Source organism: Amblyraja radiata, chromosome 18 (genome assembly GCF_010909765.2).
Source record: "Amblyraja radiata isolate CabotCenter1 chromosome 18, sAmbRad1.1.pri, whole genome shotgun sequence".
NCBI classification, from domain to species: Eukaryota; Metazoa; Chordata; class Chondrichthyes; order Rajiformes; family Rajidae; genus Amblyraja; species Amblyraja radiata.
This window is the reverse complement of record NC_045973.1, coordinates 25,658,270-25,678,726: the sequence shown is the minus strand read 5'-3', so window position 1 is coordinate 25,678,726 and position 20,457 is coordinate 25,658,270. Positions and strand designations below refer to the sequence as shown.

The 20,457-nt window shown below is 55.3% G+C and overlaps 1 protein-coding gene across 2 annotated transcripts in view; it reads left to right on the top strand.

The window, feature by feature from the left end:
- Window positions 1-18,752, top strand: part of slc6a8 (solute carrier family 6 member 8) — a 35,346-nt gene extending 16,594 nt beyond the window's left edge. Inside the window, exons 4-15 of one of the 2 annotated variants that reach the window (XM_033036932.1) lie at window positions 3,302-3,433; window positions 4,776-5,031; window positions 5,753-5,885; window positions 7,210-7,344; window positions 7,665-7,768; window positions 11,395-11,519; window positions 13,107-13,219; window positions 13,678-13,815; window positions 14,118-14,220; window positions 15,549-15,649; window positions 16,086-16,256; window positions 16,721-18,752. In XM_033036932.1, coding sequence (XP_032892823.1) covers window positions 3,302-3,433; window positions 4,776-5,031; window positions 5,753-5,885; window positions 7,210-7,344; window positions 7,665-7,768; window positions 11,395-11,519; window positions 13,107-13,219; window positions 13,678-13,815; window positions 14,118-14,220; window positions 15,549-15,649; window positions 16,086-16,256; window positions 16,721-16,849 — 1,640 coding nt within the window. In that variant the 3' untranslated portion in view covers window positions 16,850-18,752. The remainder of the gene's footprint in view (window positions 1-3,301; window positions 3,434-4,775; window positions 5,032-5,752; window positions 5,886-7,209; window positions 7,345-7,664; window positions 7,769-11,394; window positions 11,520-13,106; window positions 13,220-13,677; window positions 13,816-14,117; window positions 14,221-15,548; window positions 15,650-16,085; window positions 16,257-16,720) is intronic. The other variant, XM_033036933.1, reaches the window with a different exon arrangement.
- Window positions 18,753-20,457: the final 1,705 nt, after the last annotated feature.

The window sequence follows — 20,457 nt, the reverse complement described above, 5'->3', positions numbered from 1 at the left end:
AGGTAGATTGGAAGTGTTGATGTGCTTTCATGTCCGCAGCCTCAATGTGGTTGGTCCTGGACAGATTGTTGGTGATGTTTACACCTGGGAACTTGAAGCTCTCGACCATCTCCACTTCACCACCATTGATGCTGACTGGGACATGTTCCCCACCACCCTCCCTGGTCAATAACTAGTTCCTTCCTCTCGCTGACATCGAGGGAGAGGTTGTTGTCCTGACACCATGTCACTAAGTTCTTACATAGTCACACAGCATGGAAACATGTCCTTCGGCCCAACCTGCCCACACCAACCAACATGCCCCATCTACACTAGTCCCACCTGCCTGCATTTGACCCAAATCCCTCTAAACCTGTCCTATCCATGTAGCTGTCTAAATGTTTCTTAAATGTTGCAATAGTAACTGCCATAACTACCTCCTCTGGCAGCACGTTCCACACACACACACCAACCTTTGTGTAAATAAGCAACCTCTCAGGTTCCCATTAAATCGTTCTCCTCACCTCACCTTAAACCTATGTTATATTGTTCTTGATTCCCCTACTCTGGGCAAAGGACTGTGTGTACCCAATCTATTCCTCTCATGATTTGGTACACCTCTGTAAGATTACCCCTAATCCTCCTGCACTGCAAGGAATAAAATCCTAGCCTGCTCAACGTCTCCCTAAACTCAGTCCCTCGAGTCCCGGCAACATCCTCGAAAATCTTCTCTGAACCCTTTCAAGCTTGACAATATCTTTCCTATAACATGGTGACCAGAACTGAACATAATACTCTAAATGTGTCCTCAACACCTCTTGTACGACTGCAACATGACCTATATTTGCAACTTCTATATTTAATTCTGTCTCCTGTACTCCATCTCGTCATTGTTTGTGATCCAGTCCACTGCAAACTCATAGAGCTGAAGTTGACCGGACCGTCGGGAGTATAACAGCATCCTTACGGGCCTGGTCCGAAACGTCACCTGTCCATGTTCTCCAGAGATGCCTAACCCGCTGAGTTACTCCAGCACTTTGTGTCTTTTCCCCAAATGTCACTGACATCGGCTCCCAATTTACTCTCCCGAGCTCTGACTAATGTTGTAATCTGCCTTTCCCCAAATAAACTACAGAAACCCAGACCTATCCTTATTCATAACTATCTGAAAACTCCCAGTAAGCCAGGCTTGCTTCCCTAGACAAGGACCTACTGGTCCCTCCTTAAATCGGACTGTCCACGACATTTCGGGAAACCCTTTGGGTACACCTAACAAATTGTGCCTGGTCTAAGCCTCTTGGCATTAAACCAGTCCCAGTTAATAACGAGGAAGTTAAAGGCGGCGCTGCTAAACCCTAGAGCTTTTGCATAAATCCATAATCTATCTACATATATGGAGGGTGGAGGAGAGAGTGGGGCTGTGGGATTGGTGTGGGGACATACAGGGGTGTGGGGCCATACAGGAGTGTGGGGAGGGAGTGGGGCTGTGGGGCCATACAGGAGTGTGGGGAGGGAGTGGGGCTGTGGGATTAGTGTGGGGACATACAGGGGTGTGGGGAGTGAGTCGTGTGGGGACATACAGGGGTGTGGGGCTGTGGGGACATACAGGGGTGTGGGGAGAGAGGGGCTGTGGGATTAGTGTGGGGACATACATGGGTGTGGGGAGTGGGGCTGTGGGGACATACAGGGGTGTGGGGAGGGAGTGGGGCTGTGGGGACATACAGGGGTGTGGGGAGAGAGTGGGGCTGTGGGATTAGTGTGGGGACATACAGGGGTGTGGGGCTGTGGGGCCATTCAGGAGTGTGGGGAGAGAGTGGGGCTGTGGGATTAGTGTGGGGACATACATGGGTGTGGGGAGTGGGGCTGTGGGGACATACAGGGGTGTGGGATTAGTTTTACATGCAGACAATGAGCAGGAATATTAAACGTGCTTGAGGTGAGGGTTCAAGTCTAGCCGGCCGGGAATGAGATTCCTGTGGCGTTGTTGCCTGGATACTGGTGTGTGGCCTCATCGGCGGGAACTAAGCGCACACCCCCTCTCGCTTGCTGTTTCTCCCACTCTCCCCTCCCCTCTTTCTCCCTCCTCTCTCCCCTTTGTAAATGCCCCCCGTGTGGCGGGGGTTCCCCGGTGCGGAGCTCTCTGTCCCCCCCACCCACCACCTCAAGGTGACCTCCACCCCAGGCAGCGATCCCGCCCAGGCCCCGTCTCGGCTGCTCTGGGACCAGTCCCGGTGCGGGTCGCTGCCCCCCTCTCCCCGCCAGCTATAATTGGATTAGAGGCGGCTTTGAATGGAGTGGGGCGGCGGCAGCAGCGTTCCCACGGGAGCGGCTCGCAATGGGCGGGTGTGTCAGACCCCGGCCCCGGCCCGTCTGTGAACGGCTCCACCCCTCCCTCTCCCCGGTCGCAGCCAGCCAGCCCTCCCCCACCCACCCACCCAGCCTGCCAGCACCTGTCCAAGCGCCTCCCCATCCTCTCCTTCATGTTGACCATGATGTCAAATTAAACAAATTCCACAATTTCTAACTCCTTCCATTTCACACCTCAGTTTCAATTTTCAGTTTCAGTTTCTTGTCACATATACCGAGGTACAGTGAAAAGCCTTTGTTGCGTGCGCGCTAACCAGTCAACGGAAAGATTACATGATTACAATCAAACCATTCACAGTGTATAGATAGATTCATGATAAAGAAATAACATTTAGTACAAGGTAAAGTCCAGGAAAATCCGATCAAAGATAATCCGAGGGTCTCCAGCGCTGTAGAACGGGAGGTCAGGACCATTCTCCAGTTGTGGTGGAATGGTTCAGTTGCCTGGTTACAGCTGCGAATACATTGTCCCTGAATCTGGAGGTGTGTGTTTTCACATTTCTGTACCTTTTGCCCGAGAGGGGGGAAGAGGGAGTCTAAATGCTCCTTAATGATAAGAGCATAGAACAGCACAGGAACAGGCCCTTCGGCCCACAATGTCCATGTCAAACATGATGCCCAGTTACACTAATGTCCTCTGCCTGATCGTGATCCACATCCCTCCAATCCCTCTATATCCATGTGCCCAAAAGCCTCTTAAATACCACGTATTATAGGGTGCGGGGGATGGGATGTGTCTAAACCCTGTGCCCTCTGACCCTGTGCTCTCTGACCCCCGTGCTCACTGACCCTGTGATCTCTGACCCTGTGCTCTCTGACCCACATGCTCACTGACCCTGTGATCTCTGACCCTGTGCTCTCTGACCCACATGCTCACTGATCCTGTGCTCTCTGACCCACATGCTCACTGATCCTGCACTCACACCTGTCTCTGCTTGCCCTCCCTCTCTGCCAGGAGTTTTCCTCATCCCATACCTGCTGATTGTGTTGGTGGGAGGGATACCGGTCTTTTTCCTGGAGATCGCACTGGGACAGTTCATGAAGCAAGGCGGAGTCGGTGCCTGGAACATTGCACCTCTCTTCAAAGGTGAGTAGCTCACTGGCCTGACACACAGGAGCCCCTGGGGTGGGGGTGGGGGAGGGTGTATCGGTGGGAGTATGGATGAGTGGCGTTACACTCTACACTGCGTGGTGGCGTGTGAATGGCACCGTGTGTTAATGCGTGGGCTGTGTCATGTGTCATATTGTGACATGCACCTTGTGCCCACTCCATTTTCACCTTAAACAGGTGTCTAAAGGGACTGGTGGGCAGAAGGAAATCTCCCTTATCACCTGGGTAGCGTTTAAAGAAATAACGCATAATAGGAGGCTGAGAGGTGTTCTTATAGAGGTGTATGAGGGGATTAGATAGGGTGAATCCAGTCTTTTACCCAGGGTTGGGGAATCAAGAACCAGAAGGCACAGGTTTAAGGTGAGAGGTGAATGATTTATTAGGAACCTGAGGGGCAACGTTTTGAACGGTGGGTGGTGGGTGTATGGAACGAGCTGCCAGAGGAGTTAGTTGAGGCTGGGACAATAAGAACATTTAAAAGACACTTGGACAGGTACAGGGATAGGAAAGGTTAGAAGGATACGGGCCAAATGTGGGCAGGTGAGACTGAATTATGTGGCGCATGTTGGCTGTTTCCGTGCTGTGTGACTCTCATCTTATTTTATTTTTTTATTGTTATTATTGTCACGTATATTGGGGCACAGTGAAAAGCTTTTTTATTGCAGGCTATCCAGTCAGTGAAAATATGATACAATTACAATCCATCCGTCCACCGTGTACAGATACAGGATAAAGGGAATAATGTTTGGTGCAAGATAAAGATAACATGGTCCGATTAAAGATAGCCCGAGGGTCTCCAATTAGGTAGATGGGAGGTCAGGACTCTCCCGTTGGTGATAGGATGGTTCAGTTGCCTGATAATAGCTGGGAAGAAACTTCCCCTGAATCTGGAGGTGTGTGTTTTCACACTTCTGTACCTCTTGCTTGATGGAAGAGGGGAGGAGGAGGTGTCCGGGTGAAACAGGTACTAGATTAAGCTGTTCAAAAGGGAACTGCAGATGCTGGAATATCGAAGGTACACAAAATTGCTGGAGGAACTCAGCGGGTGCAGCAGCATCTATGGAGCGAAGGAAATAGGCGACGTTTCGGGCCGAAACCCTTCTTCAGTCTGAAGAAGGGTTTCGGCCCGAAACGTCGCCTATTTCCTTCGCTCCATAGATGCTGCTGCACCCGCTGAGTTCCTCCAGCAATTTTGTGTACCTACTAGATTAAGCTGGTGGTCTTGCCGAGGCAGCATATAGTGTAGATGGAGTGGATGGAAGGGAATGTTGGTTTGTGTGATGGTCTGGGCTGCGTCCACAACTCTCTGCCTCCCCAGGTCTTGGCTTTGCCTCCATGGTGATTGTCTTCTTCTGCAACACTTACTACATCATGGTGCTTGCCTGGGGCCTCTACTATCTCGTCCACTCCTTCACCAACAACCTGCCCTGGGCCACCTGCGGCAACTCCTGGAACACTCCGGAATGTACCGAGGACTTCCGGCACAGTCACTGCTACAACAGGTCCGCTGGCAACTTCACCGCCGGCTGCCATGAGCTGGCAAACAAACGGTCGCCCATCATCGAGTTCTGGGAGTGAGTCCATGTTCCGCCTTCCCCCCCCCCCCTCACCCTCTACTCGCCCCCCATCCCACACACACCTGGCTCATTCCCCCCACACCCAAACCCCCCTCCCCCACACCCTTAGCCCCCCTCCCCCACACCCTTGGCCCCCCTCCCCCACACCCGTAGCCCCCCTCCCCCACACCCGTAGACCCCCTCCCCCACACCCAAACCCCCCTCCCCCACACCCTTAGCCCCCCTCCCCCACACCCTTAGCCCCCCTCCCCCACACCCGTAGCCCCCCCTCCCCCAAACCCATAGCCCCCCTCCCCCACACCCAAACCCCCCCTCCCCCACACCCGTAGCCCCCCTCCCCCACACCCGTAGACCCCCTCCCCCACACCCGTAGCCCCCCTCCCCCACACCCAAACCCCCCCCCCCCACACCTGTAGCCCCCTCCCCCACACCCGTAGCCCCCTCCCGCTCAGCTGTACCCCCCCCCCATCCCACAGACCCCTGGCCCGTTCTCCCCACACCCGTAGCCCCCATCCCACAGAGACCATGTCTGCTCCCCCCCCACACTATCCCATCACACCCCCCCAGGGTCAGACACAGAGTGAAGCTCCCTCGACACCGCCCCTTCGCTCTCTCCCCGCACCGTCGAATCCCCCGGTGGGTCTGGTGCCACCCACCGTGTCCTGGCCGCGCACGGGGTGCGGAGGGGGTGGTCTAACGCCGACGTTCCTGTGTGCAGGAGGAGGGTGCTGAGGATCTCGGATGGGATCGACCAGGTGGGCACCATCCACTGGCAGATGCTGCTTTGTGTCCTTGCCACCTGGGTCATCGTCTACTTCTGCATCTGGAAGGGCGTGAAGTCAACGGGGAAGGTATGAGGCAGCGCATGCCTGCGTGTCCACAGTACACAGCTCCCTGCCAGGGTTACACGCTGTGTTATTCAATATCCCACACACACACAAGCATAGGTGGGCAGAATCACTCAGTGTACTCTCTCACATACCACTGTCATTGTGAACTATTACCTGAATGAGTGGCAGTGCTAACATTGAATGAATTATGTGGTCTCGAGCACATGCTTGTTGTGTAGACTAATCAGTGTCTGTGTAATCTCTGAAAAAAGGCCTGGGACTTTATTCCTTGGAGCGCAGGAGGCTGGGGGCTGATCTTATTGAGGTGGATAAAATCATGAAGGGAATAGATAAGGTGATTCATTTACCCAGAGTAGAGGTATCACGAATCAGAGGACATGGGTTTAAGGTCAGAGGGGAAAGATTTAATAGGAACCTGAGGGGCAAATTTTTTTTTCATACAGAGGGTGGTGGGTGTATGGAACGAGCTGCCAGAGGATGTACTTGAGGCAGGTACTAACACAACATTTAAAAGACATTTGGACAGGTACATGGATAGGAGGGATATGGACCAAAAGCAGGCAGGTGGGACTGGTGCAGATGGGACATTTTGGTCGGCATGGGCAAGTTGGGCTGAAGGGCCTGTTTCTGAGCTGGACGTTTGGGCTTTCAAGCTCCTGTATCTTCTCCCAGATGGTAGAAGAAGGAAAAGGGAATGTCCAGGGTGCCTGGCGTCCTTGACGGAACTTCCAGCCTTCCTGATGCCACGCACCGTGAAGATGGACCGGATGGAAGGAAGTACAGAGCCTGCGATGGATTGGGCTGTGTCCACCACTCCCTGCGGGTTCAGGTGGACAAGAACAGAGCAGTGACCACACCGGCCTGAGATACATCCTGTCAGAATACTTCCTGTAGCGCCTCTGGAGATGTGACAGAGAATCCTCGCGGACATGCCGAATCTTCTCGGACACCTTGGTTTAATTATTGAAAAGATCACGGTTACCCCATTGTCAGGAGCACGAGGTCAATAGGAATGCCTCCAGTCCAGGAACAAATGGTTGGGGCATGGACAGAGAGGGGTGGGCATGCCGGGGGACATGCTCACCTGGGGGTGGGGGGAGTAGGCTTGTAGAAGGCCCTCACTCTCTCCTTTATTCCCTCATTCCACTCCCCCACTTCCCTCTCTCACTCCCTTCCAATACTCCCTCTCTCCCTCCCCCCCTTCCTTCCTTCCTTCCCTCCCACCCTCATTCCCTCCCATCCCTCCCCTTCGTTGTAGGTGGATGGGAATGTGACCAGCTCCCTCCTCACTCTCCTTCTCTCTGTGTCTCCCCTGTGTGCCCAGGTGGTCTACTTCACTGCATTGTTCCCCTACTTGGTGCTGGTCATCCTCCTTGCCCACGGTGTGTCGCTGCCCGGAGCTCTGGACGGCATCATTTACTATCTGAAACCAGACTGGTCCAAACTGGGTGAAGCGCAGGTAAGCCTGTGGCGGCCCCCCCCCTCCCTCCCTCCTCCCTCCTCCCTCCCGCTCTGTGTAGTTGCTCTCTCGCACCCTCTGCTCACCCTGGGGTTTTGCTGTAAAACGGTGTTTGTCTCTTCGAGCTGTTGTCCAGCTTCCTCATGATGGATTCCAGGGTCCGGAGCTCGAGGGGGGCGAGGGGAGCAGGGCTTAACGTAACCGGGTGACTGGGGCATTTAGTGTAGTTGTCGGACTTTGTGCCCAAGGATAGGAGCCACATCTGAGCATTCCGCTGTTGCCTTTATAGAATGTTTTATTTTACTTGGTTTCTCTTGAAGGTTTGGATTGATGCAGGAACCCAGATCTTTTTCTCATATGCGATTGGATTAGGAGCACTTACAGCACTAGGCAGCTACAATCGTTTTCACAACAACTGCTACAGGTAACCTAGCCACAAAGGGCCGCCACTTTGTTCAAAACTTTGCCTTATATTTTTCTCCAATCCACCAGACTGGGGCTGTGACAGAGGAAGGGGCCGTGTTGGAGGAAGGGTCCGGGGGCCCCTACCCTGGTGTACACTCTCACCCTCCCCACCCCTGGGTCATCACTGTCCTGCCCCTCTCCCCGCTCCACGGGTGAGGGGCAGGGAGAACATCTGGCCAGAGTACCGTCCCCGGCCATTCACTGGGTGGTGTGGGCTGGGACCCTACCCAGAGCACAACTGGACAAGCCAGGCTATGACTGCCACTGGGAGGGCACATCTGTAGATGCCAACCTCTGGCAGTGGGTGGGCACATCTAGAGTTGCCAAGCGCTGGCAGATGGAAACATCTGGACTTGCCAGGCAAGGGCACAGGGTGGGTCACATCTGGAACTGCCAACCACTGGATCAGAGTGTGCCACAGCAGGAGCTGCCAAGCTACCACTGGCACGGGTTGGGTACATCTGGAACTGCCCATCACTGGGAGGCAGTGTCACAACTGGAGCTGCCAGTGTACCACTGGTGCAGTGTGGGCCACAGCTGGAGCTCCTGGCACTGGGTGGGCACAGCTGGAAATGTCAACTATTGGAATGGGTAACAGCTGGAATATCACAGCTGGAATTCCCCATTGATGGCCCCGCCCACTCCCCCCCATGACCCCACCCCCACACCACTAACATCACCATACAGCCCCAGAAACTCCCACACAACCACCCCAATGTCCAAAACCCCTCGCACCCACCCTAACCCTGCCCACACCCCCACCAGTAACCGTCACCCCACTCAACACGGTGACCGATGGGCAACATGGACTTGGTGGGCCGAACGGCCTGTTTCCATGCAGGCTCAGTGACGCAACTGCCTCACAGCGCTAAACACCCTGGTTCGGTCCTCTCCTCGGGTGTTGTCTGCGTGGAGTTTGCACGTTCTCCCTGCGACTGCATGGATTTTCTCCGGGTGCTCCGGTTTCCTCCCACATCCCAAAGACATGCGGGTGTGTAGGATAATTGGCCTTTGAAAAATTGTCCCAAGTGTGTAGGGGAGTCAATCCGTAAGTGGGATGCCATAGAACTAGTGTGGACGGGTGACCAAAGGGCCTACTTCCATGCTGTGTCTCTAAAACTAAACCTATATAGACCACCACTACTCCCTCCCCCAGCTGTGACCTGTCCACCTCTCATCCACTTCCCTAATCATTTCCTCACCCTCAGCCACTATACCATTCTTTCAACCGTTCTCCACCCCTCCCCATCCTCACCTCCACTCCACATCACTCCCTCCCACATATCTTCCCAGCTGCGTTCCTAACCCCATTCCTCCCCTCCCATCAGTGTCCCCGGAGGTCCAGCAGTACTCCTCTCCCCACACGAGCCACCAGCTTCAACCTTCCTTGGCTCTTGACTCTGTCGATGGAAGAGGGTTGTTGATGCTACTTCACCGAGGTGTTTCCCGAGACTCTTCTTCATCCCAGCGATGGAGCCCAGAGCCATCCTCTCGCCAAGGAGCTCTCCAGTTCAGGGATTGGATGATGATGGGAATGCTGAATCCTTACCGGTTTGTTTCTCCACCTGTGGTTGGCCAAAGGCATGTTCTGGTTCCTCAGAGGCTTCTCCAGGTCACTGAGACTGGACGTACATCCTGATATCTCCACCCTACAACATGCTCAACGTCTAACCAGATCGTTACTATCTTCCTTTAGAAACCTGGAGCTGATGGCCACTGGAATGCCACACCCCATCCTTCGTTACTGAGCTCCCCATAAGCCAGTCCGAGCCATGACCCGGCTCCTGGTATTATTTCCTGCTCCGCCTTCCTCTGGGACCAGGCCAGAGGCACTGGGACACTGGGCCGCCGGCCACTGGACATGGGTGGACATTGCCGCTGAGATCAATTTTGCCATTTTTGAGGTCCCCAACGACGTGCAGATAGATGCCTGAGGTCCCTTCTCAGCTGCTCCAGATGTGTCTTCTGGCACCTCTGGAATGAATCTCTGGACTAATAACTGTCCAAACATATACCGAGCCAACTGTCCAATGGGGTCACTGAGATGACTGTCCAATCGGGCCACTGGGCACATCGCTGTGCCACCACACCTGGAGTCTGCATTCCAAGGTCTTAACTTCACCCTCACCACCAGCGTGGCCAAAGATGTCCCAGTGCTGCTCTGTGCCACCCCCAGCCCTGGAGTTGTGCTGCCCCTTGGCCGGACTCCTGCACCCTACCCAAACTGGGGTATCACCCTGCTCTTCCACACCCCACTACCGGAAGGACGTCACCTCTCGATGGGACATGGATCCCATTCCGTGTCACCTCACCCCACCCTCTCTGGAGTGGGCCCACTCGGAGTTCTGACCACCCGTTTTGGGCAGGGAATCAGACCTCATTCTCTGTCCTACATTGATGATGTTTCACTTGGGCCAACAGACCTGACGCCAACACACTGACCACACAGTTCATTTACACTTTTTCTGTTAACTGCTCACATTTTTTCAGAACCGGAGCCAAGATTTATTGCCAGGGTCTGAGTGTACAGACCCAGTTCTTAAAGAGAATTGAGCGGCTTGGACCACGGTTATCTCTAATATGAACTGTCTTCTGTTCCCCTCCTCCCACCTCTGCTTCCAGTGGACCTGGGGTCCAGTCACAGTCTGGAATGAAGTGAGTTGTAATAACCTGGCACCAGGCAATCAGACCGTGTTCGCAGGGAGTTACACGTAACCGGGAGTGTACCAGTAGGGATTTTCATGTAACATGGGATTGCAGCAGATGGGAGTTACATGTAACATGGGTTTGCACCTGGAGAGAGTTACATGTAATACGTGTTTGCACATGGAGGGGGTTATATGTAACATGTTGGGGGTTTGCGTGCAACAGGGCCTGCACCTGTAGATAGTTACATGGGATTACAACAGGAGACTGTTACATGTAACATGGGTTTACACAGGTATGGAATTGTGTGTAACGAGGGCTGGCACAGGTAAGGAGTTGCGTGTAACATGGTTTTGCACCAGTAGGAAGTTACATTAGACGGACTTGTGTCAGCAGGTAGTTACAGGTATGTGCCAGTGAGGTTTGTGTGCTGTAGGGAGTCACATCAGGAGGTTTGGGTGGGTGCCGAAGGTGAGTCTGGGTGGGGAACCTCTGCCTCGGTCCTTGCTGCCACCGGTCAGCCCAGCAGCCGCTGCGTCCAGCTCTGTCGGTCAAAGCCTCCCTCTGCCGCTCCCTGCACCACCCTCTCTCTCTCTCTCTCTCTCTCTCTCTTCACTGCTCTAGCATTACCTGTCGATAGGTCTGGAGATTTGCCTGCTATTAACTTGCTCTTGTGTGTACCCTACGCTTCCTGTGTCGTTGACTGTCGAGCATCTCTGTGTGCCAAGCTCCGCTGTGCTCGGAGTCTGCCTCCCGTAAGACCGTAATGCCTCACCTCTGGCTCTTGACTTGTGGCCCACTCTGGAAGAGCGGATGGTTGTGTTTCAGGAGGAGCTCCTGGGCTAAGTATTGTTGAGATTGGAGACTGATTACAAGTGTGGTGAGCTGAGCAGTGGGAGCCCACCCTGACTGGCCTGTGCCTGCCTGCTTCCTTTGCAGAGATGCCTACCTCTTGGCTCTGATCAACAGCACCACCAGCTTCTTCTCAGGATTCGTTGTGTTCTCCGTCCTGGGCTTCATGGCGTCCGAGCAAGGAGTGGACATCTCAAAGGTGGCAGAGTCCGGTGAGACCTCAGTGTAGACACAAGCAACTGCAGGTGCTGCTTTACCAAGGAAACACATTGAGTGCTGGAGTAACTCAGCGGGCCAAGCAGAATCTCTGGAGAACATGGATGAGTGACGTATCGGATTTGGACCTTTCCTCAGACTCTGAAGCTGGGACCTGATCCGAAACGTTCTAGTTTTAATTTAAATCTCTAGATCTGGACAACCTTGCCATGGGGAAAAAAGACTGACTAACTATGTAGGAAGGAACTGCAGATGCTGGTTTAAACCAAAGATAGACATAAAAAGCTGGAGTAACTCAGTGGGACAGGCAGCATCTCTGGAGAGAAGGAATGGGTTACGATTAGGATTGAGACCCTTCTTCAGACTCAGGCAGTCTGAAGAAGGGTCTTTGCCCGAAACGTCAGCCATTCCTTCTCCCCAGAGTTGCTGCTTGTCCCACTGAGTTACTCCAGCATTTTGTGTCTTACTCTGACTAACTATCCTATGAATGCCCCTCATAGTTTTATAAAACTCTATGTTCTCCCCTCAGCCTCCGAAGTTCCAATCAGAATAATCCCAGTCTATTGAATCTTATATCCACAGCCCTCCATTCCAAGTAACACCCCAGTGAATCTCTCCTGTGGGTGACAGGTAGAATCAGGAGGAGTTGATGGGAACCAGCGGAGAATGAAGTGGATAGAATGTAAATGGTCAGCATAGACCTGATGGGCCGAATGGCCTGTTTCCCCCGTTTGTGACTGACTAACGAGCAAAGAGGAGGAAGAAGGAAAGTGGTCTTTTTCCACAAGGGCAGGGGAATCAAGAACTAGAGGACAGGTTTAAGGTGAGAAGGGGAAGGAACCCGAGGGGCACCTTTTCACACAGAGGGTGGTGGGTGTCTGGAACGATCTGCCAGAGGAGGTAGTTGAGGCAGCTCGTTTAGAAGACATTTGGACAGGCACATGGATAGGTTAGGTTTAGAGGGATATGGCCAATTGCGGGCAGGTGGGTCTAGTGTAGATGGGGCATGTTGGTCCGCGTGGGCAAACTGGCTGACGGACCTGTTTCTGTGCTGTGTGACTTTTATATAAAATATCCTTACACTCTGTGATCATAAACTGGGCTGTAATCCCTGAAATTTAGATGGGGGGGGGGGGTGCGAGGATACACTGTTGACATCACTCCCATACACTAGCATCCCAAGCGTTCCAACAATTCAGGTCGGGCAGCATCTGTGGAGGAAAATGGTCTGTCAATGTTTCCAGTCAAGCAGGAGGGAGGGAAGAGGTAGAGAGGAAGGCGGGGGGGCAAGGTGGTGGAGAGGGGTGGGTGGGCAGTGGGCAGGAGGGGGGGGGGGAGGAGTGGGCAGGATGGGGGGAGGAGTGGGCAGGATGGGGGGAGGAATGGGGCAGGATGGGGGGAGGAGTAGGCAGGATGGGGGGAGGAGTGGGCAGGATGGGGGGAGGAGTAGGCAGGATGGGGGGTGGGTGGGCAGGATGGGGGGTGGGTGGGCAGGATGGGGGGAGGATTGGGGCAGGAGGGGGGAGGGAATAGGCATAAGGGGATGTGGCCCCCAGACTGAGGTGATTTCTCTGCCGCTGCAGGGCCGGGCTTGGCCTTCATCGCGTACCCCAAGGCCGTCACCCTGATGCCTATCGCCCCCCTCTGGGCCGCACTCTTCTTCTTCATGCTGCTCGTGCTCGGACTGGATAGTCAGGTGGGTCACCCCCCCCCTCCCCCCTCCATCCACCCCCTCTCACCCCTCACTTCCCTTTGCCCCCTCCTTAACTCCAACCCTCAACACTACTCTCTCTCTCCCCCCCAAATCCCCCCCCCCCCTCACACTGTGTGAAAGGCAGTCCTGTGGTAGGGGTGGTCTGTGGGAGGGGGTATTGAGGGAGGGGTGGTCTGTGGGAGTGGGGTAAAGTAGGAGAAGCACTGGGAGGGGGGCTCTCTGGGAGGGGCAGTGTGGGAGTGGGGCTCTCTGGGAGGGGCAGTGTGGGAGGGGGTACTGTGGGAGGGGGTACTGTGGGAGGGGGTATTGTGGGAGGGGGGCTCTCTGGGAGGGGGTCTCTCTGGGAGGGACAGTGTGGGAGGGGGCACTGTGGGCGGGGGTGTTGCGGGGAGAGTGGTCTGTGGGAGGGGAGATGCAGTAATCTGTCTCGCATCTGGCAGTTTGTGGGCGTGGAGGGGTTCATCACGGGGATCATGGACCTGATCCCGAACTCGATGGTGGGAGGTGTGCGGAGGGAGGTGGTGGTGGCCATCTGCTGCCTGGTCTGCTTCATCATCGATCTGTCCATGGTGACCAACGTGAGTGAGGGAGAGGGAGGGGGAATAGAGGGGAGGGGAAGGTGTGATGGACAGAAGAGAGGGGCAGAGGAGGGGAGGGAGGAATGGGTGGGGAAGGGGATAGGAGGAGAGAGGGAAGAGGGGAAATGTGGGAGGTGTACAGAGAGAAGGGAGGGGGGAGAGCGGCTTGAGGGAGAGGGGAAAGGAGGGGGTAGAATAGGAGGGAGGAAGCTAGGGGAAAAGGGAGGGGCATAGGGGAGGGGGAGGGAGAGGCGGGAGTGACCTGTGGGCAGGCCTGCTGACGTGTGTTGTCTGTGTGGCAGGGAGGCATGTACATCTTCCAGCTGTTTGACTACTACTCTGCCAGCGGCATCACGTTGCTGTGGCAGGCCTTCTGGGAGTGTGTCGTCGTCGCCTGGGTTTATGGTGAGTCTGCAGCCCAGCCCCGCGCTACCTGGAATGGGAAATAGCCCAGCATCACACCCTTTATCCCACCCTTACCAACCATCACCGCACCAAACTATCTCCTCTGCCTGCACGTGATCCACATCCCTCCACCCCCAGCATATTTATGTGCCTATCCAAAAGCCTCTTAAACACCACTATCGTATCTGCCTCCACCACCAACCCCGGCAGCTCCATCCAGGCCCCTGTGTAAAAAAACAACTTGCCCGCACATCTCATTTACATTTGTCCCTCTCACCTTTATCCTATGCCCTCTAGTTTTTGACATTTCCACCCTGGGAAAAGGTTGTGACTGTCTACCCTATCTATGCATCTCATGATTTTATATATTTATATCATGTCCCTCCTCAGCCACCATCACTCCAGACACAACAATCCTAATCTGTCCAACCTCTCCCTGGGGCTAATACCTCAAATCCACACGTCATTCTGGTGTCCACCATTCTGGTGAACCTCCCCTGCACTCTCTCCAAAGCCTCCACATATGGGGGAAGAGCAGAACTGCACACAATATTCCAAATGTGGTCTTCCCAAAGTCCTCCATTGCTGCACCGTGACTTCCTGGCTCCTATAATCAATCCTATCATTGCCCCCCGACCAACGAAGGCAAGCAAACCATACGCCTTCTTTACCACCATCTACTTTTGTTGCCGCTTTCAGGGAGTTATGGACTCTGTAAAGCTGTTAAGAGTCTTGCCATTAATTGTATATTTTCCCATTTCATTTTGACCTCCCAAAGTGCAACACTTCCCACTATGACAGCCTTCCTCACAGTCCACAACTTGGAGCCATCTGTAACCTTAGTATTCATACCACCTATATTTATATCCTGTAATTTATATATAAATATATGTATCGCAGCCAACGATGTTCCCAGCATAGATCCCTGCGGAACCCAGCTGGTCAAAGACTTTCCAATAACGCCTTTGATCGCATGCCTGTGTGGTCACGGCATTCCTATGGAGACTTCACAGGATGTAAATATAATGCCCCTGTCCCACTTAGGAAACCTGAACGGAAACCTCTGGAGACTTTGCGCCCCACCCAAGGTTTCCGTGCGGTTGCAGGTGGTTGCGTTGGGTGGGGCACAAAGTCTCCAGACGTTTCCGTTCAGGTTTCCTAAGTGGGACAAAACAGGGTATGATATGGTATGGTGGGGTGTAACGGGGAATAACGTGGTGTAGCAGAGTGTAACGGTAACATGGTGGAACGGTATAACATGGTGTAGCCGGGTGTAGTGTGTTGTAACGGGTTGTATCGGAGCGACTGACGGGCCTCTCCCTGTGCAGGAGCTGACCGATTCGTCAGTGACATCGCCTGGATGATTGGCTACCGCCCGCTGCCCTGGATCAAGTGGTGCTGGCTGTTCATCACTCCCAGTGTCTGTGTGGTGAGTGTCTGCCTTCCCCCGACACACGCACAGAGGGAGGGTCAGAGGGGTAACAGCACCAGGGGGATGCACAGAGTGTTTTTACCCAGGGTAGGGGAATCAAGAACTAGAGGACATCGGTTAAAGGTGGGAGAGGAATGGTTTAATGTGGACTTGAGTGGCAACTTTTTTCACCGAGGGTGGTGGATTTCTGGAACGAGCTGCCAGAGGAGGTAGTAGAGGCAGTGACAATATTTTAAAAACGCGTGGACAGGTACATGGATAGGAAAGGTTTAGAGGGATATGGGCCAAACGAAGGGAGGTGGGACTAGTGTAGTTGGGACATGTTGGTGGGCGTGGGTGTGTTGAGGGAGTGTGAGTGCAGGGTGTGTTAGGGGCGCGGGGCGGGAGCGTGTGCGGCATGTGGCGGGGTGTGACTCCGCTCCTACCTCCACAGGGCATCTTCCTGTTCCACATAGTGAACTACAAGCCGCTGAACTACAACAAGACCTATGTGTACCCGTGGTGGGCCGAGACACTCGGCTGGGCCCTGGCTCTGTCCTCCATGGTCTGTATCCCCGCCACCGTCGTCGTCAAGATGCTGTGCTGCCGCGGCTCCCTACGAGAGGTGAGTTCACCGGGGGAGACTCAGCCCAGCCCGCCCTCACCCCTAATCGCCCCCCACAGCCAGCGCCCCATTGCCGTGGAGCTGTCTCTGCCACTGGGGCGGTCCAGGGGAGGCGGTTCAGGGGGTGGCTGGGGGTCAGTGAGGGGTCAATGGGGGTTGGGGATCAGTGGGGGGGGGGGGTCAGTGAAGGGTCAATGGGGGTTGGGGTCAGTGAAGGGTCAATGGGGGGTTGGGGTCAGTATGGGGGTTGGGGTCAATGGGGGGGGTTGGGGGTCAGTGGTGGGGGGGTCAGTGGGGGGGGGGGTCAGTGGTGGGGGGGGGTGGGGGTCAGTGGGGGGGGGGTTGGGGGTCAGTGTGGGGGGGGGGGTTGGGGGTCAGTGGGGGGGGGGTTGGGGGTCAGTGGTGGGGGGTGTCAGTGCCGGGCCCTGGTGTGACGGAGCTCCCCCCCCCCCCTGTGCCCACAGCGCTGGCAGCATCTGACAACGCCGGTGTGGGGCGCTCACCATCTACAATACATGACCATGGAAACCTCCCTCAAGTACCTGGCTGCCGACGGCGCGGCCCAGGGCAAGCAGAAGGAGACGACCATCTGACCGAGGGAGGTGGGAGCCCGGACACCCACTCCCCTACCCGCCCCTCCCCACTTCAGCCGCCGCCACCATCGCACTGCGCTGCGCTGCTCACGGTGTTCTGTACAGAATGGTTGTAGTCATGTTTGCTTTGTGAATCAGCGCTGACCAGGTGCCCCCGGCAGTGGTTGCTCTGCCCAGTGCCGGCCCATTGCTACCGTCCCCCCGTCCCCGCTGGAGCCGCTGCCACCACCAGCCCCTCCTGTCAGCGTTAGCGCCACTGACTCGATGCCCGCGGGTTGTCACCAGGGCCAGACGGGCCCATGAGGAGCGGCCGCAGGGGCAGCAAGTTTAGGGGGAGTGGGCGGGAACGGGGCAATGTGTTGGTGGGCGGATGGGACAGACCCGGGGGGGGGGGGGGGAGGCGAGGACTCGGTGCGACCATCACCACTGACCGGTCGCTTATCCCGACCAGCTCTGGGTGTCCAGATTGTCGCCCCCCTCGGCCGCTGCTCGTCCCTGCAGTTCATCTGGGTCTGACCCGGGCCAGCCCGGACCCTGGCCGTCTGACCGACTCCCATCCACTCAACACAGGAGGTTTTATATCCGCATCGCCAGCTGGGGACATCCCCACCCCGTGGGCCGGGGGTCAGAGGTTATGGGGAGAAGGCAGGAGAATGGGGTTAGGAGGGAGAGATAGATCAGCCATGATTGAATGGCGGAGTAGACGTGATGGGCCGAATGGCCTAATTCTGCTCCTATCATTTATTACCTTATGACACCCCCTTCCCCCCGCCACAGCTCTGAGGCCACAATCAGCAAAGCGAACCAGACCCAATTTTGAAAACACTCGGCGGGTCGGGCAGCGTCTGTGGGGAAAGAAGCGGCGTCTGGTCCCCGAGGCCCCGGTCAGGGGGGGGCGGGGGGACTCGTGTGCAGGGAGGGTGGGGGGTGTCTGATGGGTCAACTGTCGAGGGTATTACAGGGTTACAGATCACTGTGTGATGGGGGGGGGGGGGGTAGATGAAGTGTGCAGGAGCCGTGAGGGACGGACTTAGTGCTAGATTTTTATGACCATATTGTCGTGGGGAATAAGTATTCGCGGGACTGGGAGCTCGTCGCTCGCTTGCAATGTGCCACCGGGTCTTCCCCGTCCCGCCGAGGGCGGACAGCACCTCCTGCCCTGCGTTAGTCTGGCCGCCGACCTCCTCTAGGCGGGTCGCCACCCCTCACCCCCCAGCACAGGGGTCGGTGTGGAGCCGGCCGCCGTTGGCCTCCGGGGGGGGGGGGGGTCGTCACTGCTGACCGACCCAGGGGGAGTTCCCCTCTGCCCCCCCCCCCTTACCTCTCCCTTTACCCCACCCTCACCTTCCCCCTCCCGTTCCGTCCCTCCCCCTTCCCTTTACCCACTCCCCTCCCTCTCCTCCCCTTCCCCACCAATTCCCTCCCCCTCCCCTGCCCTCCGTTAGTTCCTTCCCCCCTCCACTCCCTGCCCCTCCCCCACCCCTTTACCCACTCCACCCCCCTTCCGCTCCTCATCTCCCTCTCCTTCACCTCCGTTCCTCTTCTCTTTACTCACTCCACTCACCTCCCTCCTTCCAGTCCTCCCCCCCCCCCCCCCCCCCCCCCCCCCCCCCCCCCCCCTCCCCCGGTCGGAGAACCTACAGTGTTTGGCGGTGCGTCTGCGTAAGGCGCGGACACGGTGCTTGGAATCGTTCAACGTGCCAAAGATCCTGGGGAGGGGGAGTAGTGAAGGGAAGGGAAGGGAGGACCATCCCGCGGTGACTGGCGGGGTCGGGGTGGGGAGGGAAGCGGCGTGAGGCTGTGACGGACCGCGGGGCCGGAGGGCGTTCGCTCCCATTTCACTGTCCGCGGTCATTAACAAACTCGCTCTAGCTTACACGATGCAATAAAGTTTTGAACATGACGTGTATTTGTTTCTTTATTGTCTTACCGGGACAGTCCTGTGTTAAAACTCCACCCTCTGCTTCCCTTTAACTCTCTCCTTCTCATCTAAAATCTGCGCCCACTAGTTGGGCTCAGATGCGATGTTGGCGTTGAAAGGACGTGGATGAGCAGGGATATGGATCACGGACAGAGAGATAAGAGATGGTCTTGGCATTATGCTCGGCACAGAAACACGGTTGGGCCGAAGGGCCTATTCCTGTGCTGTACTGTTCCTACTAGGAAGAACACTAACTCCCCCTCCCATTCCCAATCTGACCTTTCTGTCCCCTCTTCCAATATAGATGAGGCTCTCACTAGGGTCTCCTCAATATCCCGCAGCTCCGCTCTTGCTCCCCCTCCCCCCCATTCATAACAAGGACAGAGTCCCCCTTGTCCTCACCTTCCACCCCATCAGCCGTCGCATACAACATATAATCCTCCAACACGTGCCACCTCCAACGTGATCCCACTACTGGCCACATCTTCCCATCTCCACTTCTTTCTGCTTTTCGCAGAAACCGTACACTCCGCAACTCCCTGGTCAACTCGTCCCTTCCCATCCAAACCACCCCCTCCCCAGGTGCTTTCCCCTGCAACCACAGAACACCTGTCCCTTTACCTCCCCCCTCGACTCCATCCAAGGACCCCAACCGTTTTTTCAGGTGAGGCAGACTTTCACTTGCACCTCATCTACTGTATCTGCTGTTCCATGTATCAACTTGTGTACATCGGTGAGACCAAGCACAGGCTCGGCGATCGTTTTGCTGAACACCTCCACTCAGTCTACCTTAACCTACCTGATCTCCCTGTTGCTCAGCACTCCCCCTCCCATTCCCAATCTGACCTTTCTGTCCTGGGCCTCCTCCATTGCCAGAGTGAGGCCCAGCGCAAATTGGAGGAACAGCACCTCATATTTTGCTTGGGTAGTTTACACCCCAGCGGTATGAACATTGACTTCTCCAACTTCAAATAGCCCTTGCTTTCCCTCTCTCTCCATCCCCTCCCCCTTCCCAGTTCACCCACCAGTCTTACTGTCTCCGACTACATTCTACCTCTATCCCGCCCACTCCCCTGATATCAGTCTGAAGAAGGGTCTCGACCCGAAACATCGCCCATTTCTTCTCTCCAGAGATGCTGCCGTTCCCACTGAGTTACTCCAGCATTTTGTGTCTACTGGGGAGAGGCCAGTTTACCCTGTCTAAGCCCATCGATGAGTCAGACAGCACAGAAACAGACCCTTTGGCCCAACTTTTCCACGCTGGCAAAGATACCCCATCTATATTAGTCCCATTTGCCCCAAATGACTCTAAACCGTTCCTATCCATGTAACTGTCCCGATGTCTTTTAAATATTGTTACAGTTCCTGCCTCAACTACCTCCTCTGACAGCTCGTTCCCTATACTCCCCACCCACTGTGTGTAAAGGCTACCCTTCTGGTTCCTGTTGGCCGTGAGGGGGGAGCTGGGAAAGATACACTAGCAGGGATGACAGTGGAACAAAAATGGCAGGCATTTCTAGGAATAATACAGAAGGCGCAAGATCAGTTCATTCCTAGGAGGAAGAAAGATTGCAAGGGAAGTATGGGGCGACCATGGCTGACTAGGGACATCAGAGACAGTATAAAAATTAAAGCGAAGAAGTACAACGTAGCAAAGATGAGCAGGAAGCAAGATGATTGGGTAATG